This window comes from Lampris incognitus, chromosome 9 (assembly GCF_029633865.1).
Source record: "Lampris incognitus isolate fLamInc1 chromosome 9, fLamInc1.hap2, whole genome shotgun sequence".
Lineage (NCBI taxonomy): Eukaryota > Metazoa > Chordata > Actinopteri > Lampriformes > Lampridae > Lampris > Lampris incognitus.
In genome coordinates, this window is record NC_079219.1 from 50,485,339 (window position 1) to 50,501,181 (window position 15,843).

General features: G+C 47.1%; 2 protein-coding genes across 3 annotated transcripts in view; one reads left to right on the forward strand and one right to left on the reverse strand.

Annotated features, from left to right (window-relative positions):
* Positions 1-902: 902 nt before the first annotated feature.
* etsrp (ETS1-related protein) lies at positions 903-6,208 on the reverse strand. Its single transcript, XM_056286120.1, has 8 exons — positions 5,935-6,208; positions 5,560-5,641; positions 4,464-4,577; positions 4,075-4,149; positions 3,790-3,939; positions 3,392-3,652; positions 3,065-3,183; positions 903-2,357 (listed from the first exon to the last, which is right to left on the reverse strand). The coding sequence occupies exons 1-8, from the start codon at positions 6,043-6,045 to the stop codon at positions 2,070-2,072; spliced, it is 1,200 nt and encodes a 399-aa protein (XP_056142095.1). The 5' UTR covers positions 6,046-6,208; the 3' UTR covers positions 903-2,069.
* Positions 6,209-8,551: 2,343 nt separating this feature from the next.
* fli1rs (Fli-1 proto-oncogene, ETS transcription factor-related sequence) overlaps positions 8,552-15,843 on the forward strand; it is an 18,689-nt gene continuing 11,397 nt past the window's right edge. For both annotated transcript variants that reach the window (XM_056285959.1, XM_056285960.1), the window contains exon 1: positions 8,552-8,866. In XM_056285959.1, coding sequence (XP_056141934.1) covers positions 8,849-8,866 — 18 coding nt within the window. In that variant the 5' untranslated portion in view covers positions 8,552-8,848. The remainder of the gene's footprint in view (positions 8,867-15,843) is intronic.

Sequence of the window (15,843 nt, forward strand, 5' to 3'; positions counted from 1 at the left end):
GGTTCCACCGTCTCCTCCTTTCGCTGCTCCTTGTGATGACTTCACTGTTGTCATTTGTGCTCAGCCATGTGGTAGGCCTCACCTTCATGTGGTGCAAAGACCCTGGCTGTGACTTATGGTCCCTTCTGCTCCGTGGAGGGCTGGGAGTGGGACAAGAGAGTGCCCCCTACTGAGAATCCAGTCAGGGTCGGCCTCCTTCCCTCAGCCTCCCTCTGGCCATCACTGCCCAACAAGCGGGACCAGTTGATGGCCAGTTTTCTTGACCGCATCTATGCCGGTATCTCCCAGGTGGTGACACTGGCTAGGAATTTAGCTTTTCTGGCTGGGTCACTTGACAAACTCACCCACGAGCGGTCCGAGCTATTTGCTATGGAGGTTACTGAGGTCAGAGGACTTCTGACGCCACTCTCCATATGTCCCAGGCCTTCGCCATTAACAGGGGCTGCGTCATGTGTGCTACGCAAGTGGGATGCAATTCTCTCTGGCCGGGCCTGTTGTCCCTGAATGAGCGTGAGCGGCGCCTCCTTCTAAACGTCCCCCTCTTTCATGACTCCCTTTTTGGTCCAGACATCCAGGCCTTCTCGACAGGTTGGAAATAGCCCGGAAGACGTCGGAGCAGCTGGGCTCCAGCTACCCCCCTCCACGGCAGCAGCAACAGCTTCGTCCTCCACCGAGGCCCCGCCGTCACCGCTTCTCTGCTGCCTGGCGTCAGTGTCTGAAGACAGCACTTGTGTCTTTGTCTTTCTTAAAGGAAAAAAACAAAAACCACTGTGCGGACTAAACCGGTAACACTTAGAATGCTTTTGTAAACATATAAGATAGCAGGTGTTTCCTCCGTCATTGGTACTTTATTTACAAGGGAAACAGTTGTCACACGGGATAAAACTCTCACAGACTTGTGGTTCTGAATATCATCCCTACTTTATTCGATCAGCAATAGAGGTAGACCCAAGTTCGATATAAAAATAATCTTCAAACAAATGCACGATCCTGCACGTAGGAAACATATTGACATTATGTACATACCGATGCTTATGCGGAACCACATCAAAGGGAGGCAACCGCAGCTGCTACCCGAGTCTTTCATTCGTAGTGCTGAATTAACCCTTTCCTGAATGGTACGCCACCTTAAGGTGAAGGGGTGAGGCAATAGAGGTCAAGTGCGCTCAAATAACGCCATTCCAAATCGATAAGATATCCCCTGGGACTGAGCAATAATTGAATGTTATTGTCTATTGTCTCTCGATGGTAATGTATAGGGATTACATTCGGCGATTGTCACATCATGATATGTGATTTTGTTGTCTAAAATGAATGAGAATGAGAATCTAATAGCAAAAAAAATGTCTCAAAAAATGAGGTCTGCAAAATTTGAGGGATTATTATGTGAAAACCAATTTGGGGTTTGATATTATATTTTACATCGCTAAACAGTTCAATGTGATGAACCCCAGTTGGATTATTAAACAGGATGTTTTTGCACATGTCAGCAAAAAGCATGATATATATATATATATATATATATATATATATATATATTGATGTTGTGTAAAATACCCTATGATTATCGAGATGGCAATATTTTCCATATTGCCCAGCACCAATATCCCCTACCTTACAATACAAAATGATTGAAAACTTGAATTAGATGTGACAGCAGGAAGGGCCATCTGAAGTCATTCGTTGACAAATTGACAACAGTTTTCAAACGAGGTCCTCTTTAGTTTACAGATGCTAAATGATCAACCTCGGGCATTGTTCTGCTAATATATATATATATATGTGTGTGTGTGTGTGTGTGTGTGTGTGTGTGTGTGTGTGTGTGTGTGTGTGTGTGTGTGTGTGTGTGTGTGTGTGTGTGTGTGACGTTTTCTAAAGAGGACTCGTTCTTTCCTGAATGACGTTACAGTCCTTTACATGTAAAGCTCAGTCAGGGGTTCGAGAGCCTGCGTTCACTTCGCAGACTGAAGTACACTATAAAACATGGGTCGGCCAAATCCCGTTAAAACCACACGGGACCTTCAGCCAATAGCACCAAGAGCAGCAAACGGTCCGAGGACTCCGTATAACTACTTGGACAACCACGTCTCACTGGTGTGGTGTTGATCCGATGTCGTGGCCGGCACCGCGGGGCGCTGCCAGGCCTCTGTGCCCGTGGGCAAAACGTTCAGACTGGCCAGCACCTCCTGCGCCGTCTTTCCCAGCATGCCCTGCACGTCGCAGACGAAGCGGTAGACGTAGCGCTTGCCCGCCGTCTTGTGGATGATGTTCTTGTGGTAGTAGTAGCGCAGGCCGCGGCTCAGCTTCTCGTAGTTCATCTTGGGCTTGTTCTTACATTGGCCCCAGCGCTTGGCCACCTGTGGACGAATCACAGCTAGTATGAGGCATGCCCAGGTAAGAGAGGAGAACTTGAAAGTCCTTTTAGAAATGTACCAGAGCCTGTCTAAGTCGGACCAAAATCAATTATCACGTTTAACTTTTCTTTTCTTTTTTTGGGGGGGGGGGGTCCTCCCCAATTGTATCTGGCTAATTACTCCGCTCTTCCGAGTTTCACCGGTCGCTGCTCCACCCCCTCTGCCGATCCGGGGAGGGCTGCAGACCACCACATGCCTCCTCCGATACATGTGGAGTCGCCAGCCGCTTCTTTTCACCTGGCAGTGAGGAGTTTCACCAGGGGGACGTAGCGCGTGGGAGGATCACGCTATTCAGTCCCATAAACAATGACTAAGATTGTTTAAATCTCTATGCCTTTGTCAATAGCTGTTATCAGTTGTTTCAAGCCCTGTGGGACAGCGTTCTGGTGACAGCGTTTTTCATGCTTTTTATTGATTTGATCTGATTGGGTTGAATGCAAGCGATGCCTGATGGCATCATGTCTGTCCGAGAGACGCCAAACAAAGGGGAGTTCTTTTAAAAAGAGAAAAGGAGAAAAACAAAATTCTACCTTTAGTACTTTAGAGAGCAACAGTGCAAAATGCTTGATAATTAAAGTAATAAGTGACGTTTTGAAGTTTTAGTATTTCAACTAGATGCTCTCTAAATCCAAACAGGAGAACGGGCTCACCTCTGTCGGGTCAGACATCTTAAACTCCCAGCCATCTCCTGTCCAGCAGATGAAGGTGCGACAGGCAGAGTCGAGAAGCAGCTCCAGCAAGAACTGCCACAACTGGATTGGCCCAGAGCCTGGGTGAAGGAATCAATAAAGTCAGATATGCTACAGGAAAGTGAATTACTGCTACGTCCCTTTATCATCTTTTTGTAGAGCCAGTGAAGAACTGAGTGCTGTGTGAGAGAAGCCTCATATCATTTAGGACCTGTTGAAAGGTCGGAGCCAGCTGGGATAATCCTTCAGACCAGGTTTGAGGCGAGTAGCTAAAGAGGCAAACCTAACCTGGGTAGGCGGACATTCCAGCCATCTGCCCTTCCCTCTCTGGCCTCTGGGAGTGTGTGTTTTTGCGTTTGATCACACGGGGGCAGTACTGCTCTGATGACGGAGGCCCATGGTTGGAGGGACACGAGGAAGGAGTAGGGTGGGGCAAGGCAGCAGCAAAACTGGGCGATGGGTAGTCCGGCCAGAAGGAGGACGGCTGTCTCTGGACGTCCGAGTCGTAGAGTTCTGCCGGGTTACAGGAATACCGCTGATCCGTTTCACCTGATACAGAATTATAAAAGTCAGACTGAAATCACGTATCAGATATGACTCTTCAAGTCTCGAGACCTTCAAGGTGGATACGTCAGAGTGAGTGATCCCATCTGTTTTTTTTTATTTCCATGCACCAAATATCTTACTCTGTAACGCATTTCCTCCCTTTCCCGGAAGGAAGGGGCTGTTGCCATCCTCCATGCCCGGGCTGAACTGACCGTTCTGGGGTATCAGAGTCTGGTAAGTCTGGGTAGACTCCTGGAACCCTGTCTGAGACTGGTCTAAGGTTAGCCCATCTAAAAATAAACAAATAAATAAATAAATAAATAAAACAGTAAATAATCGAGGTAAACTTGCAGCACTTCAATGTTAATGCATGTTAGAATAAGTAAGCTTTGCAGTCTTTCATAGGTGGCGAGAGGAGCCCTCACCATTTGGATACGATGCCCAGTAGTTGAACTCTGGATACGAGTCCATGTTGAAGAGCCAGGAGTCACCAGCGTTCACTGAGAAACAACACACCACCATCACACACACCATTTAACACAATGACCAGGAAGGGTGGGTGGATGGATGGATGGATGGATGGATGGATGGATGGATGGATGGATGGATGGATGGATGGATGGATGGATGGATGGATGGATAGATAGATAGATAGATAGATAGATAGATAGATAGATAGATAGATAGATAGATAGATAGATAGATAGATAGATAGATAGATAGATAGATAGATAGATAGATAGATAGATAGACAGACAGACAGACATACTTAACACATATAGTATACACATTTGTACAGTTAGTTATCACCCACCTTTGGTGTCGCACAGGCGAGTTGCTTTCTGGGTTTCTCCATACAAGTCTGTCCGGTGATGTTGTGCGGCCGCCTTGCTGTCCAATGAGAAAGACAGTTCTTCGCCAGGGCACTCTGCAGGTTGCGCACAATTCAGAAAAGAGGGTTTCAGAGTCAGTATTCGAGCTGATACTAAGGAAAAACAACAGGTATTGTACGACGGGGGTTTTTGTTCTTTTGTTCTTTTTTTGTTAGGAGGGGGGACTGAACTGCCCCAGTGTGAGCCAGTGAAATGTCAGGAAGAGGGGGTTGAAGACGATTTAGGTTTATCATCTTGATGGATAGTTGTGACGCAAGCAAAGTCGACTCCGAGGTGCCGAATCAGCACCAAACACCAAGTCCACCTCCAGGTCAGCTCTTAGGGAGCAGGAGGAGGATATTGGCGTGTGTGTGTGTGTGTGTGTGTGTGTGTGTGTGTGTGTGTGTGTGTGTGTGTGTGTGTGTGTGTGTGTGTGTGTTGGGGGGGGCGAGGGGGTTGAAGGAGGAAACACCAGTAGAGGGAGTGTGGTGGATGGTGTTGAAGTGGTGTGTGTGTGTGTGCGTGTGTGTGTGTGTGATGGGGGAAGGATTGAGATGAGAGGGGGCTCTAAATCTGTTGGAGGAGGAAGTCTGGAGGAAAGGATTAGGGAAGGAGAGCGAGGGAGTTAAGCACATGGAGTATCTTTAACCTGACCAGCCCGTCTCTCTGTCTGCCCCGACCCATTCACACATTCTTCATGGTGTGGCAGGGAAACACGCACGCACACGCACACGCACACGCACAAGAACCCCTATTCTCCTGACACAGCTTGAAGTGAATATACGACGTTTCAAGGTCTCGTTTAAAAGCATTCTGACAGATGTGATGAGAATATTTCCTCTGGCCTTCAGCTGGGCGGAAACAGACGGCAGAGAGGTCGGGAAACCCGAAGACTGCGCCTCGGTCTGTTGTTACGGCCGAGCCCTCCGCGCGCATCCAAAACCGCGCGCGTGACGTGACGGAGGGCGCACATTCGGTCGCCGCGGCCCCCCTCGTGTGACGGAGCCGGCGTGCGTCAAGCGGTCCCGTCCCGCTTACCGTAGGATGCAAAGTCAAAGCCCGCTGGCACCTCCTGCGTCCTGAAGTCCTCCGTGAAAAACCCCGACTGGTAGATCTCCATCTGCACGGAGGAGAGACAGATGATCACCTTTCGCTCGCGCCGTCGCCCCCCCCCTTTCAGCCCACGTCAGTGAAGATACCGAGGCTGTTTCTCGCACACGAGTGGTCGCGTGTACACAGTGTCCACGATCACGCATCAGTTTTACCAACAAAAAAAAAATAAGGAAGAAGAAAAAGTAGATTGGAACGTTATAAAAAACAAAAAGAAGAAGAAGAAGAAGAAGAAGAAGAAGAAGAAGAAGAAGAAGAAGAAGAAGAAGAAGAAGAAGAAGAAGAAGAAGAGAAAAAGCGTACCTTTATTTTTGCGTCTCTTCTTTCCGCTTGCGTGTTTTTGTCCGCCGGTTTGAGGATAGTGTCCCAGTACATACTATTATTATGATGATCCGCCGAAAGCCTCCTCGCCATGCAGAGCTATATGGGACCACGGCCGCCCGGGTCCCGTTATAAAGCCCCGGAGGTGGGCGGGGCAGGAATGCGGCCCCTGTCTGCGTCGTGACCGCCGCGCACGACCGCGGACGGACTTGGCAACGCAGCGTTCATTCATAAAAGTCCGTCGTGCGGCTCGAGCGCTCCATCACGATCCAGTGCGCGACGGAATGGCGCACGCTCCATCTCCTCGTGCTGAAGAGTAAACACGGATCCGGTGTTTACGCACGAGCGCAGTCAAGACATTGTGATGAAACAAGAAAGTAGCCAGAAATACATTTGATACATATAATATACATACATACATACATACATACATACATACATACATACATACATACATACATACATACATACACACATATATATATATGTGTGTGTGTGTGTGTGTGTGTGTGTATATACATATATATATGATATGTATTTCAGTGTAATCTGGAGACTACGGACGGAGCATGGAGCATCTAGGAGGAGACCTGTTAAGATGGCCGGTCTCTTCTTACATACAAATGACACGTCTGTGTTCATTCAAATCCCAGAGAGGAAAACGGATCCGTTCATTCATTTCTCATTTGTACTCTGGCTTGGCCTAACACACACACACATAACAAACACACACACACACACAGACACACACACAGAGACACATGTGGACAGACCGAACCTCAGCACAGACGTGGACGGGCTGTATCTGGGTGTGGAACTGGAAAACATGCGGACTATTGGAAGGCCTCGTGAAGAAGCGGTCTCTTGCTAACAACGCATGAGAGCAAGACATGTTAATAATGGCTAATTAGATTTTAATGTAAGGCCTCTATAGCGGAGAGTGAAATTACACAACATGCTTTGGCCTCGGTATTGGGCAGAACCGTTTTCTTAACTTAAAAATAACCGAACAAATGTGGACCCATTCTAAATTGATGACTCGATGACCCGGACTAAAAATACAATCTTAAACACACACACACACACACACACACACACACACACACACACACACACACACACACACACACACACACACACACACACACACACACACACACACACACACACACACACACACACGTAGCCATAATAGGGGTGGGTTGTGAAGTGGCTCCTTTGAAATCAGAAGTTGTGAGTTGCTTTTAATGAGGTGGGAGTCATATCTTTAGAAACCATCCGACCAAACAATGGCCCGTAAAAACTAAGAAGTCTGAAATCACGGCATGAGTGGCTGGAGGAGATAAGGCCGACCCAAGGGCCTTGTACAAACAAACATCTCTATTCTCCGAAGAGAGAGAGAGAGCGAGAGAGAGAGAGAGAGAGAGAGAGAGAGAGAGAGAGAGAGAGAGAGAGAGAGAGAGAGAGAGAGAGAGAGAGAGAGAGAGAGAGAGAGAGACAATCACCTATAGCCTCCATCTGGAAAAGTGAGCTGCGAACAGATTGCGCGCGGCGTGTGCACGAGAGACACGAGTCGTGATTGGGACCCTGTGCGCTTAAAGACAAGGACACAACCTGGCTCCTGTTACACAACCTGAGGGGGCGAGGAGGGGGGGGGATGAGCGGGTCCCTGGTAGTCCATCAGCAAGGACACTTGCGGCTGTAACGAACCCGATTGAAACGGGTCAGATTTGCTGGGTGAGGAAATAACCGCCGCGAGACGGACTGGCTGGGGTAACACCAACTTGTACGCGTGCAGAATAAATTCCCGAATAAAAACGGGAAAAAAGCAAATTCAGTTCCAGTCACTACAACCACGTGATCCCCAGTGCATCCATTATTTAACAGTTTTAATAATAATAATAAATTTTATTTATATCACACCTTTCTAAACAAGCTTATAACGACCATAACGTTATATAACGTTATAACGTTATATCAGCTTGTCTCAGGCCCATATGCTGGACTGAGTAAATATTATTGGGTCACCTCAAACACTGTAATTATTATGATTATTATTATTATTATTATTATTACTGTAAGCTAGAGTAAAGTTATATGAGACTTTATTTTTGAACAAAAATAAGATTTGGACTTCGACGAAAATGAGCTCATACCGACCATGACGGTTTTTCCAACGCCATCGAAATAAATCAGCTTTTTTTTCCCTCCCCCCTCTCGGGTGAAGAGGAGAAGAGGAGTGGTGCACTTTCACGAATTGTCGATAGATGGAGGTTTACCGATGCAAACTCACCCTAAACGGGCGTGTTTTCGCAGACGGGCGCAACATAACCTCATCAGTTCGTTTTATTTGCGTTAAAAACACCCGGATGAATTATTAAAACGGTCGCCTCCGACTGACTTCACCCCGCAAGAACTCGCCAAAGTTCGTCACGCACACTTCACCAAACCGTCAGAGTTTGCACCCCCCCCACCCCCCACCCCCGCCGAGAGGACTGCTGCTGCTGGCAGCTTTTGGTGGACCGCTCCATCAAAAACCTGTCCTCGGTATTTGGCGCAACAACAAAAAAAAAACCCTGCTAAAATAACGGATCGCGACTTGCCCCCCAGCAGAAACCAGAAACAACAGCCTCGCTCTGGCACGAGAAGGAACCGCTTCAGTGCCGCGAGTGACTTCACTTCCCAATTTAGAGAGCAGAGCGAGGGAGAGAGAAAAAAAAAAAAAAAAACGCTGCCATCCGGTTAGGGTCTGATTGTAACTGCAATGGTTTGCGCCATAGAGTAAATGCACCCTTGCATGATTTGATGCGATTAGCGTGAAGTTGAAAGGCTCGATCCGGCTGAGCAACTGTTTCCCCAAAAACGACTAAATGACAAAGACTGAGGGGCTGCTGCAATGGACTGTACGATAAAGGTAGGTGGTTTGATCTGGTTTTTTTAATGCGGGCTTGTGAAAATGATACGCACGCCACCCACACCAGTGGTGTTTGCTGAGTGAGAGAGGCAAGGCGGTGATGCGAGGTCCCCACTCTTTCCTTCTCGTAGCTACAAAATTTCCTCTTCCTTCCCGTTCGTGGTTGTATGTCGGCTCTATAATAACACAACTAACCACCACATCTTTTACACTCCGAAAAAAAAACGTATTTGGCGACTGGGGCGCGTAAAAAAAAAGCACCTCCGAAACACGCGTTTTTACTCGCGTCGTGTCCTTTTTTTCAAGGCTTACGTTGCGGAACGAACGAATTGATGGTTTGGAGAAAGAAACCCCCCCCCTCCTCCTAAGTTTGGCCTACAGCTAAAGGCAACTTTTAGGATGAATTTGGTTTGATTTAGCCGGGGGTCTGCGGGTGTGGGATGGGGTCGTTGTCGGTGCGTAAAAAGGCAGGTGTCGGATGGCGCGATTGGAACAAACTTGGATACACCGACACATTTTCTCCGAAGAGGCAGAGGACCCAAATCCACGACATGACCGGTATTTCGACACCTTATAGAATGATTAGTGCTATAAACACCACGTTATAAGCTCTTGTGGCGCTCGTGAACGCAGTCAAGTAATCTTTGTGAGAAACCAGGAAATGACATGGATGCATTGTTGCTCGAATTTATGTCGAAAAACGCTGACGAGAAAAAAAACATATATAGGGAGAGCGGTGAAGACTAGAACTGAAGGCCTGGTTTCAGAGGTTTGTGAAAATGATGCAAGCTATTCTGGCGAGATACCCTCAAAAAACAACAACAACGAAAAAAATAAACAGGTTTAACGAATTTTTCGAAAGAGAAGGCGACTGACAACAAAATGCAATGCGAGGCCTATGTAGACTCGCAGTCTTGTTACCATGGAAGTGGTAATCTTGTAAATTCATTAACGAATCATTACGGTTTTTTTTTTGTTTTTTTTTTGATGCAACACTATGTCTGTATCATGCGCTATACATACACGATAAGGGAGGATAGGATGTGAGGCAAAGGGCAATAACCTGGGCAGTGAAACGGGTGACTAATTCTGTTTGCTATAACACCAAGAGAAGATACTCGCGGGATATTTGGAGGAATTGGCCTCTCTTTCTTTCTTTATTTCTTTCTTTTATTCCACAAAACAGAATAAGACGTCTAAAAGGGGCACGAGCAATAGGCACGTTATGGTGGCGCGAGCTCAATAATGGAGTTAAGAGCATCGGAGGAGGTTGAATCGGTTCATCTGGACACAAGATTTGCGGACAGATGCGTTTCGTGTGATGAAACGTATCTGTCAATAAACGTCGTAACCAGATGAACTGATTCAACCCTGTTTGATGAAGCAAGTTATCACTGCTGAAACAACAGGCCCGCGGGCCTACATGGCCACATTGTAGCGTTTCCACAGGTCTCAGCGTGGCACGTTCCAAACGCTGGCTACATATTAATCAACGGATTAAAATATATCTAACGAAAGTATCTTTTTCTTTTGACTCAAAACGTAGCGTTACATGATTGCGCTCTTTGTGTGTGTGTGTGTGTGTGTGTGTGTGTGTGTGTGTGTGTGTGTGTGTGTGTGTGTGTGTGTGTGTGTGTGTGTTTGCATTGCACTAACGCTCAACTTTGCACATACAGATGACCAAGATCGCCATTCTTCTGTACTCTGCCCTATCAAAATATGATTTTTTAAAATAAGGTTATTTAAAGAATAATTTATAGTTGCAAACGACGAGGACTTGTCAGGTGTTGTTATCTAAACGCAGCAGGCTTCCGGTCTCAAACCTCAGACTTTCCGCACTCATTTCCGCTGCGAGGCAACACAGACTCGCCCAATAGAAATGATGGGATAAACCGAGGCGAGGCTTTGCTCGGACTTCACGTTCCCTCACATGGACTGTGAGAGCAAGGCTCCCAGAAACGAGCTGGGCCGTTTGGTGTTCGTCTACCCTACAGACCAGCACGCCCAGGCTGCCACGGGGCGTGCTGTGCAGAGCGGCTGCAGAACCATGCCGAGTTGTGAAAACCACAGTTGTATTCGTCGATGGCGCAGCTGCAGGGTTTTTGCAAAATCAACTCAACATCTGACTTCTGCTTTCCCCAGCTTGCTTGGTTTGAACACATTCACAGGAGAAAACTGCCCCCCTAGGCATATTTCTCTAAGCCTAACCAGACCAACAGAACTAACCCCGCATTGCTCCTTTTATAATATGCGTCCCCCGCTATTAATCCGGGCGCATGTATTTCCACAACCAAGTCGTGTCCGGGGAAATCAGAAGTAGGTGGCGCAGGAGTATCGAATAACCAAAAACAGCTGATGGTAAATAATCCCTTATACCCACAAAGCCAAGCGGGGACGTCACGAGGCGTGGGATGAGAGGGACTTACAAATCAAAAATGTGGTATTCTTATTTAAAAAAAAAACATGAATATTGGAGATGACCCAGTACAAGAGGGCATAAGACATACTGAGCTACATGCAGGTGAAATACATCCATGGTGTTTGGGAGCAGTACAGTGAATATGCAACATGGAGACTGGCGGGGAGAGCATTGTTCAATAAGGAAACCAAAAGTCAAATAAATCTGGATTTAAATGGATATAAAATCTCAGCACAGCGTCCCCTTTGGTGCATTAGATGGGGGCTTATGTAGTATTTTAATGAGGGGAAAAAACCCTCAAACATATTGATATAAAAATTAGGGAGGATATTGTTTGTGCTCTCATGGCAGATGCCCTTGATGGCATCATGGATATACCCCTAAGGAGCAGGAGGAGGATGGAGACCAGTCCTATCGTGCTGGCTTCTCCCTGTAGCAACCCCACCCGTCCCTGTCTTTACAGGGTACAGTACAGACATGGAGGATTTTACCGCCATTTGTCAGAGTCAGTTACTCTGTGGCTGATTCACACGACGATTACCCAGTGTTCGCTGCCATGCCTATATGTTGAAATGCCTCCTTCAAGGTTGGCGTTATCTAAAAATCAAAAGCGAGGTTGGACTGGAAACCCTTTCCTGCTTTTGTAACTCGCATGAATATCCACGAAGAATGGAAAGGGCCCACAGCAAGCAGCCTGCTCGAGGTGTAATTTGTGTAACAATAGTTTAGTCCTGGTTGCTGTTCTGCTGGAGCGGTGTCCGCGTAGTACGCAGGCGACAGTCACGCTGCCGGACCGCTGATTCTTTGGGCAAGACGACGTGACGCAACCTGCCCAAGGCCCGTCAGAGTTTCCATGCGCGGTGTCCCATTTTGTGCTCTCTGGGCTGTGTTCAACACCACACAACATGTCCATCAGTAAGGCCAAACGCTCCCGTGCAGGAAGGGTAGCCCGCGAGGCTGCCCCTGGCCTCATTTGGTTGGAGCGCGTGGAGGCTGAGACGGCGGGTGGGCCCCTGGAGCCGTCAGTGTGTCTCGGAGGGCAGCTTGTTTTCGAATGCAGCAGACCTCACTTCGAAACACATTGAACAGGAAGTCAGTTTGAGGCATTGGCGGTCAGGCCACACTCTGGTGTATCAGTCGGCTGAGGAGAGAGCGAGAGAGAGAGACAGAGACAGAGACAGAGAGAGAGAGAGAGAGATAAACAGGGAGTGGGAGTGTTTGTGGTTGTGAATGCATGAGTGAATATAGGGCTGTAAGGCTGTAGCTGACAGAGGGCTGCTAATAAGAGCAGCAGCCTAAGTTGTAGCACGATAGCGACTCTGTAAAAGGACCTTGTGCTGTGGTGAAACAGTTCACGACCATCTCAAAAAAAGCTGTTTTTTTTTTTTTTGCTGCTCGCAGCTACTTTTTCTCTGCTCCACGCTGACTGTTTCACTTCTGCACTGAGTCAGGCAAGAGAAAGGCGCACAGACAACACAGTAAGTCAAGAACAGAGAGGCCGGAGGAAAGAGGACGAAATGACTAAAAGAAAATTGAATGGGTTTAAGATTTTTTTTAAAAAGAAAAAAGAAAAAAGCAGCAGCGCTGAGCAGAACAACAGGGCCTGACACAAGGTCACGTGTTACAACAAGTGCACATCTGGGCTGTGCCTTTCTCCAAGTCATCAGTTTAGGGTTTAATTGCAAGAAAAGTAAAATACCTGACTTATCCGCATTTACACAACAATGGAATTTTAGAGGTTGTTAAAATATGCCTCCTTTTAAGAGCCCCGAGAATTAGACTCGAGTACCTTTCTCCACCACAAGATGTTTAGGAGCGAGAGTCCTGGCTATACGCTCGCTCTGATGAGGAGCCACACAAGGCTTGATGCAGTGGCACGAAGCTCACAGCGCTGAATTTAAGCCCCGTTTAAGTCTGTCTACAAATTCCCATGTACGCCATGTAGTGTCGATAGACCTGACTTAGAAAGCTGCTCTAACAACAGCTAAGCTAAGAGTGCGCGCGCGCACGCACGCACACAATATTATGATACATTATGATGGCACTTAACACTTCAATCAAGACTACACTGGTCTTGGTGTACAACCCCCCCACCCCACCCCCGACTTCGTGCAGCCCCCCTTCTCTCCTGACCGTGACCATCTCTGATCTCTTATGGTTGTTTTCCAGCGATACATGACCCATACTTTTTTCGCTGACCCCCCCACCCGTCCCGTTTCCTCTCTCTAGGCCTGTGCCAAAAGGTTTCTCCGCACATGGGGGCCAGGTTTCCTGTAGGCCGCTGAAAAAAAGCCTGGCACTGACGTACAAGGTCCCAAAGACAATACTCAAATCCTCTAAACAAACACGCACTTAGACCCACTTAGACTCCCTCACATCACACACACACACACACACACACACACACACACACACACACACACACACACACACACACACACACACACACACACACACACACACACACACACACTTAACTCGAGCAGTAGCCAGCAGAACAACAGGTCCTGCCCTCAACCCCACTGAACAGACACAACACGTCCACATTATGCATACCATAAATGATATACTGATGTGTTGGCTCTGCGAGATTTGCCTGTAATTAAATATATCATAACTCGAACCAACTTAATTGCAATTTTGCTCAATTACACGCACGTAAAACAACGAAACGTGGCATTGCATATGCTCAGAATAGAGCAAATGTTGGCCATGGAAGCGAAAAACAGGTGCAAGGAGGCATTAAGTGCCGCCAATGCTGCTACTAATACCGCTAATGCGAATGATATGGATTGCATATCATATCCTGAATGATACGACGCGTTGCATCCCAATAATAGCTGGTGTGCGTTTTAATGCCTCGGGGGAAAAGGCTCCACACCTCCACAACGTGCCAACCAAAAACACGAAAAGGCTCAGACTGGCCTGCCACTCTGTTCGTAAGCGCTCTGCACAGGAAACGACACAGAGAGAGACGCAAATCGCGCTACATGCCAGCCGGCACTGCACCACGTATCCATCCTCGCGTTATAACGCTGCCGCGCAGATTTACATTGCGCAGCTCCTCGGCCACCTCGTTGATACGCAACAGGCGGCGATCTCCGTCTCTTTCACCAGCCGAGTTCTTTCAAAACCCATTAGGGAACAAGTTAGGTTTCATTTCCTTTGTGGATTTTCTGTTTTTGTTTGACACCGCGTGAAGGTGTAGAGCCTTTCCCCTCTTGCGTTAAAAGGGCAAACCGGAAATGATCGGGATTCAACACATTATATCATTCATAACACCATGTAGGTCACATGTACAGTCAGGCTGTGAATGGTGGACCGTGATCGTGATCGCTGCCTCATCCACCGTCCCTCTTCCATTCAAATGAGTGCTCTTCGAGAAGTCCGGTCCAAATATGTGTAATGATTATTTCCTGTCAATTCATTAACTTCTTTCGTAAGCTACAGTCGTGTAATAAGCAGAGTAATATCTGTGAGTGGTCATCACAAAGTGCTGCACGGTTAATCTAATCGCAATCGCGACGGTGCAATTAAAAACCGCAAGAGGCTGCGATTTAATTAAGTAATAAAGTGTGCTCGTGAACGTCTGTTTGTGTGCAGTCTGCATATCTACGCCCTTAATTAGGAGATGACCAATCAGTCTCTGTCTAGGCAGTGAAGCGTGTGCAGTATACGGCCACATCCGGTCACATCCGGTGTGCTGTGTGCGGACCAAAGAAGGAAAAAAATGGATACCGACGGCGACGAGCAGTCTGACTCCCTGATCCGTTACGGAAACCCGATTTGTTTTACGCAGCGGATCCGGGAGTGACCCGCACTTTTCTTATGGGGCAAAAAAAAAAAAAATCAAAATCCACGATTTCAAGGCGGAGAAGACGCTTTTCAGCAATGTCGTAAAACGGTAGCGGTGACAGGAAGTAGACGCATTTTCGCGCATGCGTTGAATGGCGCGCAGGTTGACGCTGATGAGCTGGTGACAAAAAAGAAAAAAACAAACAAACAAACAAACAAACAAACAAGGCGACCCCTGTTGTAAGGCGATATTTGGATTCAAGCTCAGCGATACTGAGCAGAAAGACGTACTGTGGAAAACGTGCAAAACGAAAGTGGCCGCATGTCGCGGCAACACGACACATTTGTATGTATAAATTTGTTTATTATATCGCAATGGCGATGTTGTCCACAATAACCACAATATGACTTTTTCACCAAACCGTGCAGCACTAAAATAACCACCACACAGGCCGCAAAAGTCATTATCTTGCCAAAGTCCGCCGATAACTACTGTAGTGCCCTCGAGCAGGGCACTACAGTGGCTAAACCGATAGCAGCTGTTTAATATGTGACTGTGTAGCTAAGACCATGTATATTTTGCTCTCATTGTGTGTGTGTGTGATTTTGTTGTTCAGCTACATTTATGAGGACCAATATCTGCTTTCCAACCATTAGAGGACATTTTTGCCTGTCTTCACGTCTTCAAGAAACTATTTTAGGGTTAGGACTTGGTTTAGGGTTAAAGTTAGAATTAGGATTAGTTTAGGGGGCTAGGGAAAAA

What these genes read in the sequence shown, in the direction of transcription:
- etsrp (XM_056286120.1), bottom strand. Translation starts at nt 6,045, where the DNA reads ATGGCGAGGAGGCTTTCGGCGGATCATCATAATAATAGTATGTACTGG. An exon ending in GAAGAGACGCAAAAATAAAG is followed by an intron (nt 5,642 to 5,934) that starts GTACGCTTTTTC and finishes TCCTCCGTGCAG; the next exon opens with ATGGAGATCTACCAGTCGGG. An exon ending in CTGGGCATCGTATCCAAATG is followed by an intron (nt 3,940 to 4,074) that starts GTGAGGGCTCCT and finishes GTTTATTTTTAG; the next exon opens with ATGGGCTAACCTTAGACCAG.